This window comes from Sitodiplosis mosellana, unplaced genomic scaffold (genome assembly GCF_009176505.1).
Source record: "Sitodiplosis mosellana isolate CC-2019 unplaced genomic scaffold, AAFC_SMos_1.0 Smas_scaffold_6099, whole genome shotgun sequence".
NCBI classification, from domain to species: Eukaryota; Metazoa; Arthropoda; class Insecta; order Diptera; family Cecidomyiidae; genus Sitodiplosis; species Sitodiplosis mosellana.
Genome location: NW_022601340.1, coordinates 400,982 through 413,773, shown reverse-complemented (window position 1 = coordinate 413,773; position 12,792 = coordinate 400,982). Strand labels below are relative to the sequence as shown.

Sequence of the window (12,792 nt, the reverse complement as noted above, 5' to 3'; positions counted from 1 at the left end):
AATTTTCAATCGCCGTGCGCACACTTCTGCATGCGAGCTTCGCATGCAGGTGTGCGAAGGTCGATTGTTACATTGTTTTTGAATACATAGGCATTTTTACTACTACACTGATTGTACTGAGACGAAACGATTTCATTACAGAATATTTGTATGCATACAAAGGCAAGTTATATGATGCTGATAGAGAAGCGATGATTATATGTACCGCATCTATTTTGTCAAAAACGGAAATTATCACGAATGCCCATTGTGTGGCTGGCGCTCCATATGCATATGTGGTAGCTGGTACGAAAGTTGTATCAGATGCAAACCAGAAAATTAAAATCAAAGTCGAAAAAGAGAACATTGCATTGATATTGCCAAAATTACACTGAAAACGCCGTTAGTATTCAGCGATACCGTTGGCAGTATCGAACTCGTGGATAAAGATTACAAATTGAATAATCCATCAGAAGTGGTCACTATCTATGGGTACGGCATGTTGAATCTACCATTGATATTGAGGCGTTGCGATGCGAACTATATATCTGGTGTTGAACGAGCCAACATATTTATGACAAGTCAGACTTTGTACTTTACAACTGGTGAAGCTACGAATGATGGCGAAATTATTACACACGGCGATTCGGGTGGACCAGTCGTTTCAAAAACAAATGGCAAAATCGTGGGCATAACTACGGGTATTGGAAAAACAAGTGGTCGCGGATCGTTCCTTCCAATTACTCTATTTCTTGATTTTATTCATGACCCAAAGGTATCTAATCACAATGCCCCAATTTTTATTCTCCACAACGCGGACAAAATCATTTTTTGCATTAATTTCAGAGCGTGAAACCAATTCCACCTCCGCTTACACCTAACGAAGCTAAATTTATGGCCGATATAGCGGCACCGGGAAGTGAGTGTGCAATGTGCATTCGAAATTTGAATTAAATCAATTTATCATGTGGTTTTTAACGTCACTTGTAATATTCATATTTTTTTTTCTTTCGACGGCGAAAGAGTAGATTTTTCATGATTCATAATAACTCATCCTGAGATATTTTTCTATTACAGAGTTTCTTACCGTTACCAAGGAAGCATATGCCAATGACGATGAAGATGTTCCAATACAATTTAATGCAATCATTTTGTCGGAAACGGAGATTTTGACCTGTGCACATAATGTGCACGGCGCCCCATATGTCTATGTAATAGTAAATAAACTATCAAGCAATCTGACAAAAATCAAAATCACCGAAGACCAAATAGAAATTCATGAGGAATCGTCCGGATTCGCATTTGACATTGCCAAGATTACACTTGAAGAACCGTTGGAGTTCAACGATAACGTCGGCAGCATCGATTTGGTGGACAAAGATTACAAATTGAATGACCCTTCCGAAATGATCACTGTGTATGGTGATATGGTATTGGGTGGAACATCGAGAACGAGACGTTATGATATAAAGTATTTGAATGGCGCCAAATGCAAATCGAAATATGGCGACCTATTTGATGCAAATCATTTGATGTGTTACACTTTAGATGAAAGCATGGGAACTCCTTCTACGTTTGGAGGTCCAATGATTTCGAAAAAGAATAACAAACTCGTGGGCATGACCATATTTGGTTTGCCTGATAAGCCAGTTATTTTTCAACCGATTGCACCGTTGCTTGATTGGATCCGGAAGCCAAAGATGAGACGTAATCAAAGAAGAAAAACGGCTTGAAAAAATGGTTTCAGGGCGCCTGAAAAAGCTGAATACCGTCTCTTTTTTTACCCCTGTCATTTGATGTTCAACAAAAAACCGAATAAATTTGAAAATTTGAGAAAAATGCATTTTATTTCTCATTCGCCCATGCGCAGTTACGTGATTATCTGAAATAATTGCGATATACATATATTACGGCTTGCAATGCACGTAAGTCTGAGCGAGATTGCATCAGTTTTGGGTTTCCCAGAGAATAGGTACTACGGAACTGGTGAAATGATGGCTCGATTTTATTCATAGCGGTTTGGAGGCGATGGACGCGGCTATGAAATCCATACGGTCAATATATACACACACTACAGACACGCTAGCATAGGATTTATACGGTTTGCGCGAAAGGCTACTTGATTTTCGGCCATGCATACGCTTATGTGATTGAAATCTTCAACTATCACCACAAGCGTCGTGTCAGTAGAGCTCGTCTTATGTTTACATTGAAAATACGTGTTATTGTTGTTGTAGCTTCATCACCGTGGCGATGGACACATTATTTTTGCCAAATTCTGCTCGGAAATGCGAGTTTTGGCCATGTGCACTCACTCAATATCAAAACGGGAAAATTCATAGTAAATTCGGCAATTCGACAAATTGCCGAACGTTTTTTGTGTTTTCGGTAAAATGTCGAATTACCAACATTATGAATATAATGTCGGCAATTTGACGATTTGCCGAAATCACACACAACATTCGGTAATTTTAAATTCACTAGAAAAACCTCTAATGGAGCATTCAAAGAGTGGCGAAATACACTCAATTGCAATTTAACACTGTCATTGATGCAATTCACACGATAAATTATCTGAATTTATCAAAATATCCGATTGAACAAATGCAGAAAGACAAATTTGGAGCACACGAAAAATGTAAACAGAAACGAACTATTTGAAAACACAAAATCGAAATTTCGTTTGAAATCACCTTGTTGTTTTTGCTATTGTAGCACAAAAGATACACAATTGTACTTACTTAAAGTGAATGCGCATTTCGAAACGCTCAACGGGCGTTCATCATCAGCACTGACACGACTCTCGATTCTTGCCGGTGATTTGAGAAAAAACGACGACACACCAACACAACGCAAAAACAGCTGACTCAGCAACAACAAAATATTCGCCGCATCAAATCAATGCAAATAAGCAGGACTGTATGTTCCCGCTTTCCGCATTCAATGTTGCTGTCTCTCTCTCGATGTAATAACTTTCATACGCATCGAGCCTGCTCTGTCTATTGACATTTTTAATCAGTTCGATGCTATGGTTACTCTCATCGATTCCTCTCTCATTTTCTTCTTTTTCGCACAACTGCAATGTTCTTTATATCGAACCGCTATGCTTCTTTTCGTTTGCCCAATATAGCGGCGCTTGCACACACCACACTCAATCGCATAAATATCCGATTTCAAATTATCACCAATTTTATCTTTTGTCGACGCGAAACGATTTTTAATTTTGTGATTATTTGAATAAACCGGTGTGATTTTGTGTTCCTTCAAACGATTCCTAATGCTTATTGTAGTGACCCAACAATAATTGTAGAAGCACCTACGGTTATTGTAGTGACCCAGAATTAATTGTAGAACCACCTACGGTGGCAAATTTGCCAAGATTTGAATATTCATCTAAAACAACAAAAATACCAATCAATTGTGGAATAATTTTTTGATAGAAGTGAATTAGTCACGGATTTTGGTGATTGTGTAAAGAACTTTTCAGTTTTTTCTGTTGTGGAACGTAAGAAAACATATCAAAATGCCAAAAGAAATGATAACACTGCATCTGGGCCATATCATGGAACGGCTGTCCGATCGAGCAAAGAGAACAACTGGATAGAAAAAACGCAGTAAGTTAAATATGTATAATGTTAAATGAGTCTAAATTTTGTGATGACAGTTCGTTTCTGTTTACATTTTTCGTGTGCTCCAAATTTGTCTTTCTGCATTTGTTCAATCGGATATTTTGATAAATTCAGATAATTTATCGTGTGAATTGCATCAATGACAGTGTTAAATTGCAATTGAGTGTGATTCGCCACTCTTTGAATGCTCCATTAGAGGTTTTTCCAGTGAATTTAAAATTACCGAATGTTGTGTGTGATTTCGGCAAATCGTCAAATTGCCGACATTATATTCATAATGTTGGTAATTCGACATTTTACCGAAAACACAAAAAACGTTCGGCAATTTGTCGAATTGCCGAATTTACTATGAATTTTCCCGTTTTGATATTGAGTGAGTAGATTTTACCATATAAATCAATGTATAATTGCAGCCGCGCCACGCCGCGCTCCAACCTCAGAGATTTTCATACAAACCTGCCATGTAGACGGTCGCAACACGGGCAAAAATAGAAAAAAAAACTTTAAAAAAATGTTTTCAGATTCTAAGGGTGCAGTCACACTAGGAAACATTTTACTGGAAACATAGAAACAAATTTTCGCAAATGTATGGAAAAAAAAGATGCTGGAAACAAACACTTTTTTTCCCATACATTTGCGAAAATTTGTTTCCATGTTTCCAGTAAAATGTTTCCTAGTGTGACTGCACCCTAATAGAGTATTTTGTGTGCACCGTTGGTATTATTGGCACATCGGAATTCGCGATTTTTTCACTTAACTTTCATTCCGAAACTAAGTCAAAACCTTATCAGTTTCGCGAATAACGCGAAAAATGATAAGCAAAAAAACCTTGCTATATGCGCGTGTTTTTGATTTGCGCCTAACTGATAAGAGATAAGACATAGTTATCTTGAGCAAAATTATAGAAGACCTCGAGTACTACAACTTTGCCGGAGACACAAAACCTCTATCTCTTATCAGTTTCGCGAAAATCGCGACCGACCGCGGACCATTACTCATTTTGAGTAGATTCGTCCATTTTGGAAGCTATTCAAAAGCATTCAGAAGTGCTCCGACAGATTCAGAAGATTTTCAGATTCATTAATGGTTTCTGGTGGCAATTCAGTAGTAAAATTCACGCTCGGTTACCATACAGAGAGTGGACACTAGACACTGAGATCTCGGCGTCGAGTGCAAAGCAATTACGGTGTCAATTTGTGTGTTTATCGCCCGCTCTCTTTCAAACAATATTGTACACTCGTTTGCTCTAACGTGCCAGGAAATCGAATTGGAGTGTGTACTGTACACAATGCACACACTGATTGTCGTCCAAAATTCAGCATGGCCCATACATTTATGAGCGTCAACGAGTGTTACATACATACACTACACACTCTAAAAATATGCCACACTCATTGTCGCTCACAAATGTATGGGTCACACTCATTTCTGAACGACAATCAGTGTGAGCATAACTACAGCATAGCGATTTTATTAGTGTGAATTTTTACTTGAGATATACATAAATGCGAATATATATGAGAAAAGTGCATTTCATTTTATTTCCCATTGATCGTTGCGAAGTTATACGATTATCCTGGTTAGATAGGGTTGTTGCCAAGCTTATAAGCACTATTTACATGTAATTTAACCATTCCAAATCGCTTCAAAATGAATTCATAACTTCAATTCTTTGATGTACATGTATAGCTGTTGTTTTTTCATTCCATCTGAATAAATACAAAATTGGTGTGTTGGGCTAAAGCCAATTTCGAAACTAGTTATTCGTTTATTATGCCACAACTAATCCAATGGCATAAGTTAGAAATTGATAGCAAAACAATGGAATACGTTCGAAAACATTTTAAATTCAGATGTAACTGGTTCGTAATTTGGTTATTTTCGGCTGTTTCTAATTGTTTTAACACTTACTCAATGTTTTTTGTGTACATTTTTGTTCTCCAACCTGAGGTCCTATCAAGAGCGAAACGTCGCATAGCAAACGAATAATCATTCCCTAAAACGGCTTTAGTCCAACACAAAACTTTTGTATTTATTCAGATTGAATGAAAAAAAACAACAGCTATACGTGTACACCAAAGGAATGTTGTTATTGACCTTCATTGAATGTTTGAACATGGTTACACTATGCAACAGCAAAAACAAACACAGAGAAGAGAACTTATTTCCAAGGTTTTTGGGCTCAATTTATCCAAATCTGGAACGTTAGTTTTGCTCTGGCACGTCTAGTTTTCGAGATACACTTATTGCGGTTTCCGTATCAGATTTGGATTAAGTGGACATAAAAATCTTGGAAATGGGTCTCCTCTTTCTGGGGAAATTTTTCTTTTTATTTTCAAAAGAACATGCCAGACGGATTCCCCAGTCGAAAATTATCCCAAAAGAGGCGGCACATGTCAATGCCTACAAATCAGACTCAATACAATACATATACAGAAGAATCCTCACTCTTCCTACAGTTGCGACCGATGTGTGTTGTGGCCGAAGGCTATCGCATGCCGCTATTGCAAGTGTATATTTGTCGAAAACATCCCGTTAGGTTTTGGTTCTCAATTATAAGAATTTGAATAATTTACACTCGCACAGAGCAACACGCTTAAAACATGCACACACCGATGCGGAGTCTGTATGAAATACTGCGTATCATTTGTCTGAATAATATGTGTTGATGTGTCGTACGAAAATTGTTAGATGCTACAGTATGTCTTGTTGCCTTTTTCATACAACCGTGAGCAGTAAGCATCACTGTGTGCTATGGCAATACAAATAAATAACTATTCATTTCAATACGTGTTGGTCATCCTTCACTCAAGCGTCGGTTGTAGCTTATTACGCACGCTCATTGAAGTGCAAAAGGGACAATCGATCATATTGTACTATCGTTTATCTTCTGTATTACGCATTACTGTAGATGACACAGAGAGCGACAGATGCCGGAATATATCATGTATGCGGACACTGCATTTGTGTTTGTGTATCTCTGTGAGGGAAACAACGTAAGATCTGTTAGGTTGTTGATGTTTACTACAATGAAACACGAATTGAAGCACTAGATCGACAACTGACAAGATTATTCCCATTGGGAAGAAATGAGTCGATTTTTAGGTGAACTTTTTTGTTGCATAGTGTTAGTTGACCTCAATTCATAAATTCCACAACTGAAAAATACTACACTTCATCAATTATTCGTTGCAGTGAACGTACCAGTTATTGGTAGATGAATGGTATAAAAGAGGCACCACTGCATAGGGAAGAACCAAACGAATTCAAAGGATCTCTTCTCAAAGAGCACAAGAAAGTTCTCTATTATCATTGTGCAACAGGTTAAAACTCTGTTTGGTTGGCAAATTAAAATGAATCTACTACACGGTTTGTTTTCGGTGCTATTTATCGTCGAATTTTCGGTAAGTTATTTCTTTTCCTTTATCATTTTCATTTTCATCCAATAAAATACGATATTTCTGTAGAATTGAAAGTAAACACGAAATTTCTTTTTCTAGGAACTTCAAGGAAAACGTAAGACAAATTTTGTTTTTGAACACGCTTTTTATCAGAGTATATTTACAGATGGATTCATCATCGATAGATGAATTTATGCGATAAATTTATCAGATAAATCCTATGCGTTGCGTTGTTCTAACGCATTTGCAGTATAAAAACGAAGAGGAGTTCATTTGAAGGAATTGGGATCCATTGGTATCCAATCCCTTCTAATGGATTCCAATCCTTTCTAATAAATTCCTCTTCGTTTTTATACTGCAAATGCGTTAAAACAACGCAACGCATACGATTAATCTGATAAATTTATCGCATAAATTCATCTATCGATGATGAATCCATCTGTAAATATACTCTGCTTTTTATGATTCCAAAAGATTTTCCAATTCGAAATTTCAACTTTTCTTCAAATGAACAGATAGCTTTTTCTCGAAAGCTCTTCTCAAGGGTGAAGTGATTGAAAACATGTCGCATGCAAAGTTCATTGCTGCAATCCATGCCCCCGCAAGTAAGTCTGCTTTAAATTAATTTTTATTTTTTTTTGTGTGAGTTTTCTGTTCAAATATTTTATCAATTTTGTGTGTTAATCTCAATGAACGTTTAGAAATCTTAAGTTGTTTGTTTTCGGAAAATAGCTCAAGTTTTCTGCACGATTAAGATTTATGGGGCTTAAGATTTCCGAACGTTTACTGTATTATATTAATTTTGTGTGTGTTCTTTTTTTTCTGCAAAATTGTGCTGAGATGAAACGATTTTATTACAGAATATTTGTATGTACTCAAAGATAATGTAACTGATGCTGATAGAGAAATGCTGTCTACATGTACCGCATTTATTCTGTCAAAAACGGAAATTATCACGAATGCCCATTGTGTGGCTGGCGCCCCATATGTTTATGTGGTAGCTGGTGCGAATGTTGTCGAACCAGATGCAAAACAAAAATTCAAAATCAAAGTCGAAAAAAAGAACGTGGCATATCATCCTCACTTCAGTCATTTGGGATCAGTTGGTCCATTTGATATTGCCAAAATTACACTGAAAACGCCATTAGAATTCAGCGATACCGTTGGCAGAATCGATCTAGTGGACAAGGATTACAAATTGAATGACCCATCAGAAGTAGTGATTGTCTATGGATATGGCATGTTGTACAACATCGGACCAATGATATTGAGGCGTTGCGATGCGAACTATATATTTGATGTTGAACGAGCCACCGCAAGTAACATACGTCAAACAATTCTCTTCACCACTGGTGAAGCGTCAAAAGATGGCGAAATTATTACAGCGGGCGATTCGGGTGGACCAGTCGTTTCAAAAACAAATGGCAAAATCGTGGGCATAACTACGGGTATAAATGGAACAACAGGTGGCCGCGGAATGTTCCTTCCAATTACTCCATTCCTTGATTTTATTCATGACCCAAAGGTATCTAAAATATTCCACTTCTCATTCTCAACAACTCGACCAATTGTAATTTTGCTTATATTTCAGAGCGTGAAACCACTTCCACCTTCGCTTACACCTAATGAAGCCAAATTTATGGCCGATATAGCGGCACCGGCAAGTAAGTGTAGTTTTAAAATTTGAATTAAATCAATTTTATAATTAATTAAAAATTATCTGGTTTTTTAAAGTCTCTTTTTATTTCCATTATTTTTTCGAGGACGTAATAGGAGATTTTTCATGATTCATAAACCAATACTCATCCTGAGAAATCTTTCTATTACAGAATTTCTTACCGCCACCAAAGAAGATTTTGCCGATGCTGACGAAGATGTCCAACTAAAATTTAATGCAATCATTTTGTCGGAAACGGAGATTTTAACTTGCGCACATAATGTGCACGGTGCCCCATATGTCTACGTAATGGTTAATACACTATCAAGCAATCCGACAAAAATCAAAGTCACTAAAGACCAGATAGAAATTCATCAGAAATATGCATTGTCGGGATTCGCATTTGACGTTGCCAAGATTACACTTGAAGAACCGTTGGAGTTCAATGATAACGTCGGCAGCATCGATTTGGTGGACAAAGATTACATAATGAATGACCCGTCCGAAATGGTCACTGTCTATGGTGAAATGATATTGAGTGGAACAATAAGAACGAGGCGTTATGATACAAAGTATTTGGATGGCGCCATTTGCAAACCGAAATTGGACGCTCCATTTGGTGCAAATCATTTGATGTGTTACACTTTAGATGGAAGCATGGGAACTCCCTCTACGTTTGGAGGACCAATGATTTCTAAAATGAATAACAAACTCGTGGGTATGACCATAATTGGTTTGCCTGATAAGCCAGTTATTTTCCAACCAATTGCACCGTTGCTTGATTGGATCCGGAAGCCAAGGGTAAGACGTGATATATTGATCGTATTGATCGTTTCCGTCAATCTCCTCACTGATTTCAACAATAACAATAAATCATTTCTATTCTACTCTCAATGCCGCAATTCACATTCCAAACAATGCAGAGAAAAAATCAATTTTTGCTTTTATTTCAGAGCGTGCGACTTACACCTAAGGAAGCTAAATTTATAGCTGATATAACGGTACCGGGAAGTAAGTGTGCATTCGGAGATTTTGCATGACTCATAATAATCTAATACTGACTTCATCAGAGTGCTGACATGTTTTTCTATTACAGAATTTCTTAGCTTTTTCAAAGAAAATTTTGCCGATGCCGATGAAGATGAAGCAATAGAATTTAATGCAATCATTCTATCGAAAACGGAGATTTTGACATGTGCGCATAGTGTGCATGGAGCCCCATATGTCTATGTGACAGTTAATAAACTATCAAGAAATGCGAAACAAATCAAAGTCACTAAAGATCAGATAGAAATTCATCAGAAATACGCATTGTTGGGATTCGCATTTGACATTGCCAAGATTACACTTGAAGAACCGTTGGAGTTCAATGATAACGTCGGCAGCATCGATTTGGTGGACAAAGATTATAAATTGAATGACCCGTCCCAAATGGTCACTGTTTATGGTGATGTGGTATTTGATGGAACCATACAAACAAGACGTTATGATACAAAGTATTTGGATGGCGCCAAATGCAAATCGAAATTGGACGCTGCGTTTGATGCAAATCATTTGATGTGTTACACTTTAGATGGAAGCATGGTAACTCACTCTACGTTTGGAGGACCAATGATTTCGAAAAAGAATAGAAAACTCGTGGGAATGACCATAGTTGGTTTTCCAGATCAGCCGGTTATTTTTCAACCAATTGCACCGTTGCTTGATTGGATCCGGAAGCCAAAGGCAAGGGTAATACGTAATCAAAGAAGATGAAAATGGGGTCTAAAAAATGGCTTCTAGGCGCTTAAATAGGCTAAATACCGTCACTTTTTTGTTCTTGTCATTTTATGTTCAAGAAAAAAAACTAAATAAATGTAAAAAATTCATAATTTTGTGTTTACTTTTTGGCCATGGACATGGACACCATTTATATTGGTGTCGCACATCATCGGGTTGTAGTCTTATATGTTCGAGAGTTGAGTGAAAAAAAACCAAGTTGTTGAGTTACCAATAGTTCATTTATGAATGCAAAAAAATTGATTTAATGATTCGAATGAATTAGTGTGACGAAAGTAATTGAAAGAAAAAAAAACGGCGTCGTGTTTTCTTCTAATATTTATGCATTTAATAATACTTTTTTTCCTTCTTGATACTAAATTACATTTTCAAACACTGAATTTCATTCGATGGATAATTTTTGTTTTCGATTGATCCATTCGAATGCCGTTTCTTTGTACCAAACTCAAGTGAAATTCGTTTGCTTTCGATTCCAAACTAATCCTCTAATCCATTATTCAATTATGCCGGTTTCCATCTAAGTGTCTTTCATTTTGCTCTCAGTTAAACTCCTACAAACAGTGAAACATTCAATGTGTGTATGTGATTTGCAGTTAAAATTCCAAAACTTTTATCGTTTTTTTACATATGTGTTTTTAAACATTAATTTCTTGTACTCGTGCATGAAAATGATTATTATTTTATTGTTTTTTTTTTTACATTAAAATTGGTTTTGTTCGTATTCTTGCATGTATCCTAAGAGAAGGCACAAATATCGGGTGGATCTCCATTTGTTTTTTATTTGAGTTCGTTGCAGTTTAGGTACAAATACAAAAGGGTTTTTATTTACTGTTTATTGTTAATCATTTGACTTGATCAAAGTTTGTTAATTATTGACTTTCTTTTTTTTAATTGCCATTTACAGAGAAATTATTGTGAATATGGATCGTTCATCAAATCAAAAGTTATGTTCAAATTCCAATGGTTTTAAAAAAAATTTGATTTCACATAAAAATTCACTTAAAGAACGTGTGAAGGCTTTATACCATTTGTAATTTTTGCAATAAAATGGAGCCGCCATGATTATTCACCAATTAATAGTACTAAAGTACAGTGTATTTGAGTCCGTACCTTCTCAACTACTGCTTGAAAGCACAATGGTATAAAAATCTGCAAGAATTTACGCCTCGTTATTTGTAATTAATGTTGAAAGAGGAAAATTTCCAAATTAGATTGAAGAAAAATTTGATCTGAAAAAAAGTAAAAAAAAAATTTCGAAAATAGAAAAATCGAAATAAAAAAGAGAAAAATAAATAGAAAAATGATGAAAAAAATCGATCACAATGAAGTAAAAAATAAAAATAGAATCAATTAATCTTCTGTAAAAGGGCTAAACAAATAAAAACGCAAAAGTGAACCGAAGAAATGAAAATGTCGTCATTGAGCATTGGTTAAAAACCACAGCTACGATTGGCAATTGATGATTTATTCTATTGAAAATTGAGCAAACATTGTGTTTATTGAGCATAAATTCAAAGCCATTGATTTCAATTTGAAATTTTCACATGACCACTTTGGTTCGAATGTTATAAATCAGATAATTTTCCTCATTGAACATTTGAACTGTAAAATCGAGCTCACATTTATACGTTGCCCGTGCTGAAAAAAAAAAATCAAAATGAAAAAAAAATAAGAAAAGATAGAAGAAAATTGCAAAAAAAAAATGTTCTTCATAGATTCGTGATGGCAATAATGGGGTATGTTATTTGTTTCTGTAGTCAAATGTGTTTCAGTTTTATTTATTTTTCATGTTTCTCTTAAAAACGAATGGTTTGTTTTGTCAAACGTTGTTTAAAAAATATAACATAATCATATAAAGAAAAAAAAATTATAAAAAAAATTAATTCAAATAAAATGTGTGTGTTTTTGTTTGTTAAATCTTCTTTTTTTGTCTTGTAAAAACTAAAATTACTCGCTAAAAATTGAATTGAGGTAAATTAAATTAAATTTGTAAAATGCTTGCTTTAGTCAGTCTCAATATGCTTCAATATGCGATTGGTATACTCATTTCCCTAGTCGTATATAGTTCGATGTAGTCTCAAAAAGAATGTAGCGGTGGTTGCCGCCGACGACGGAGAGGCGGTATGATGGATTTAAAATCGAAATTTCGAGAAATTAGAAAAAAAAATTCGAGGAAAATTATTTGACTACGAGATTGTTCGACAGTTGGTGTGTGATGAGCAATGTCTAAAATCTCATCGAATCATGAGCATAATATCAGAATATGAATATTTTTCCCGCCCTCTTTCTTCATGTGTACATCTTGTTTTCAACCAATCATTTCTAATGGGACCTCATTACACATCCA

General features: G+C 35.7%; 1 protein-coding gene across 1 annotated transcript; it reads left to right on the top strand.

Annotated features, from left to right (window-relative positions):
- Positions 1 to 841: 841 nt before the first annotated feature.
- Positions 842 to 11,415, top strand: LOC129573559 (uncharacterized). Its single transcript, XM_055454204.1, has 9 exons — positions 842 to 898; positions 1,057 to 1,686; positions 7,525 to 7,614; positions 8,158 to 8,534; positions 8,601 to 8,673; positions 8,839 to 9,467; positions 9,620 to 9,677; positions 9,763 to 10,250; positions 11,350 to 11,415. Exons 1-9 carry the CDS (start codon positions 874 to 876, stop codon positions 11,413 to 11,415), a joined length of 2,436 nt encoding a protein of 811 aa, XP_055310179.1. The 5' UTR covers positions 842 to 873.
- The last annotated feature ends 1,377 nt before the right edge of the window (positions 11,416 to 12,792 follow it).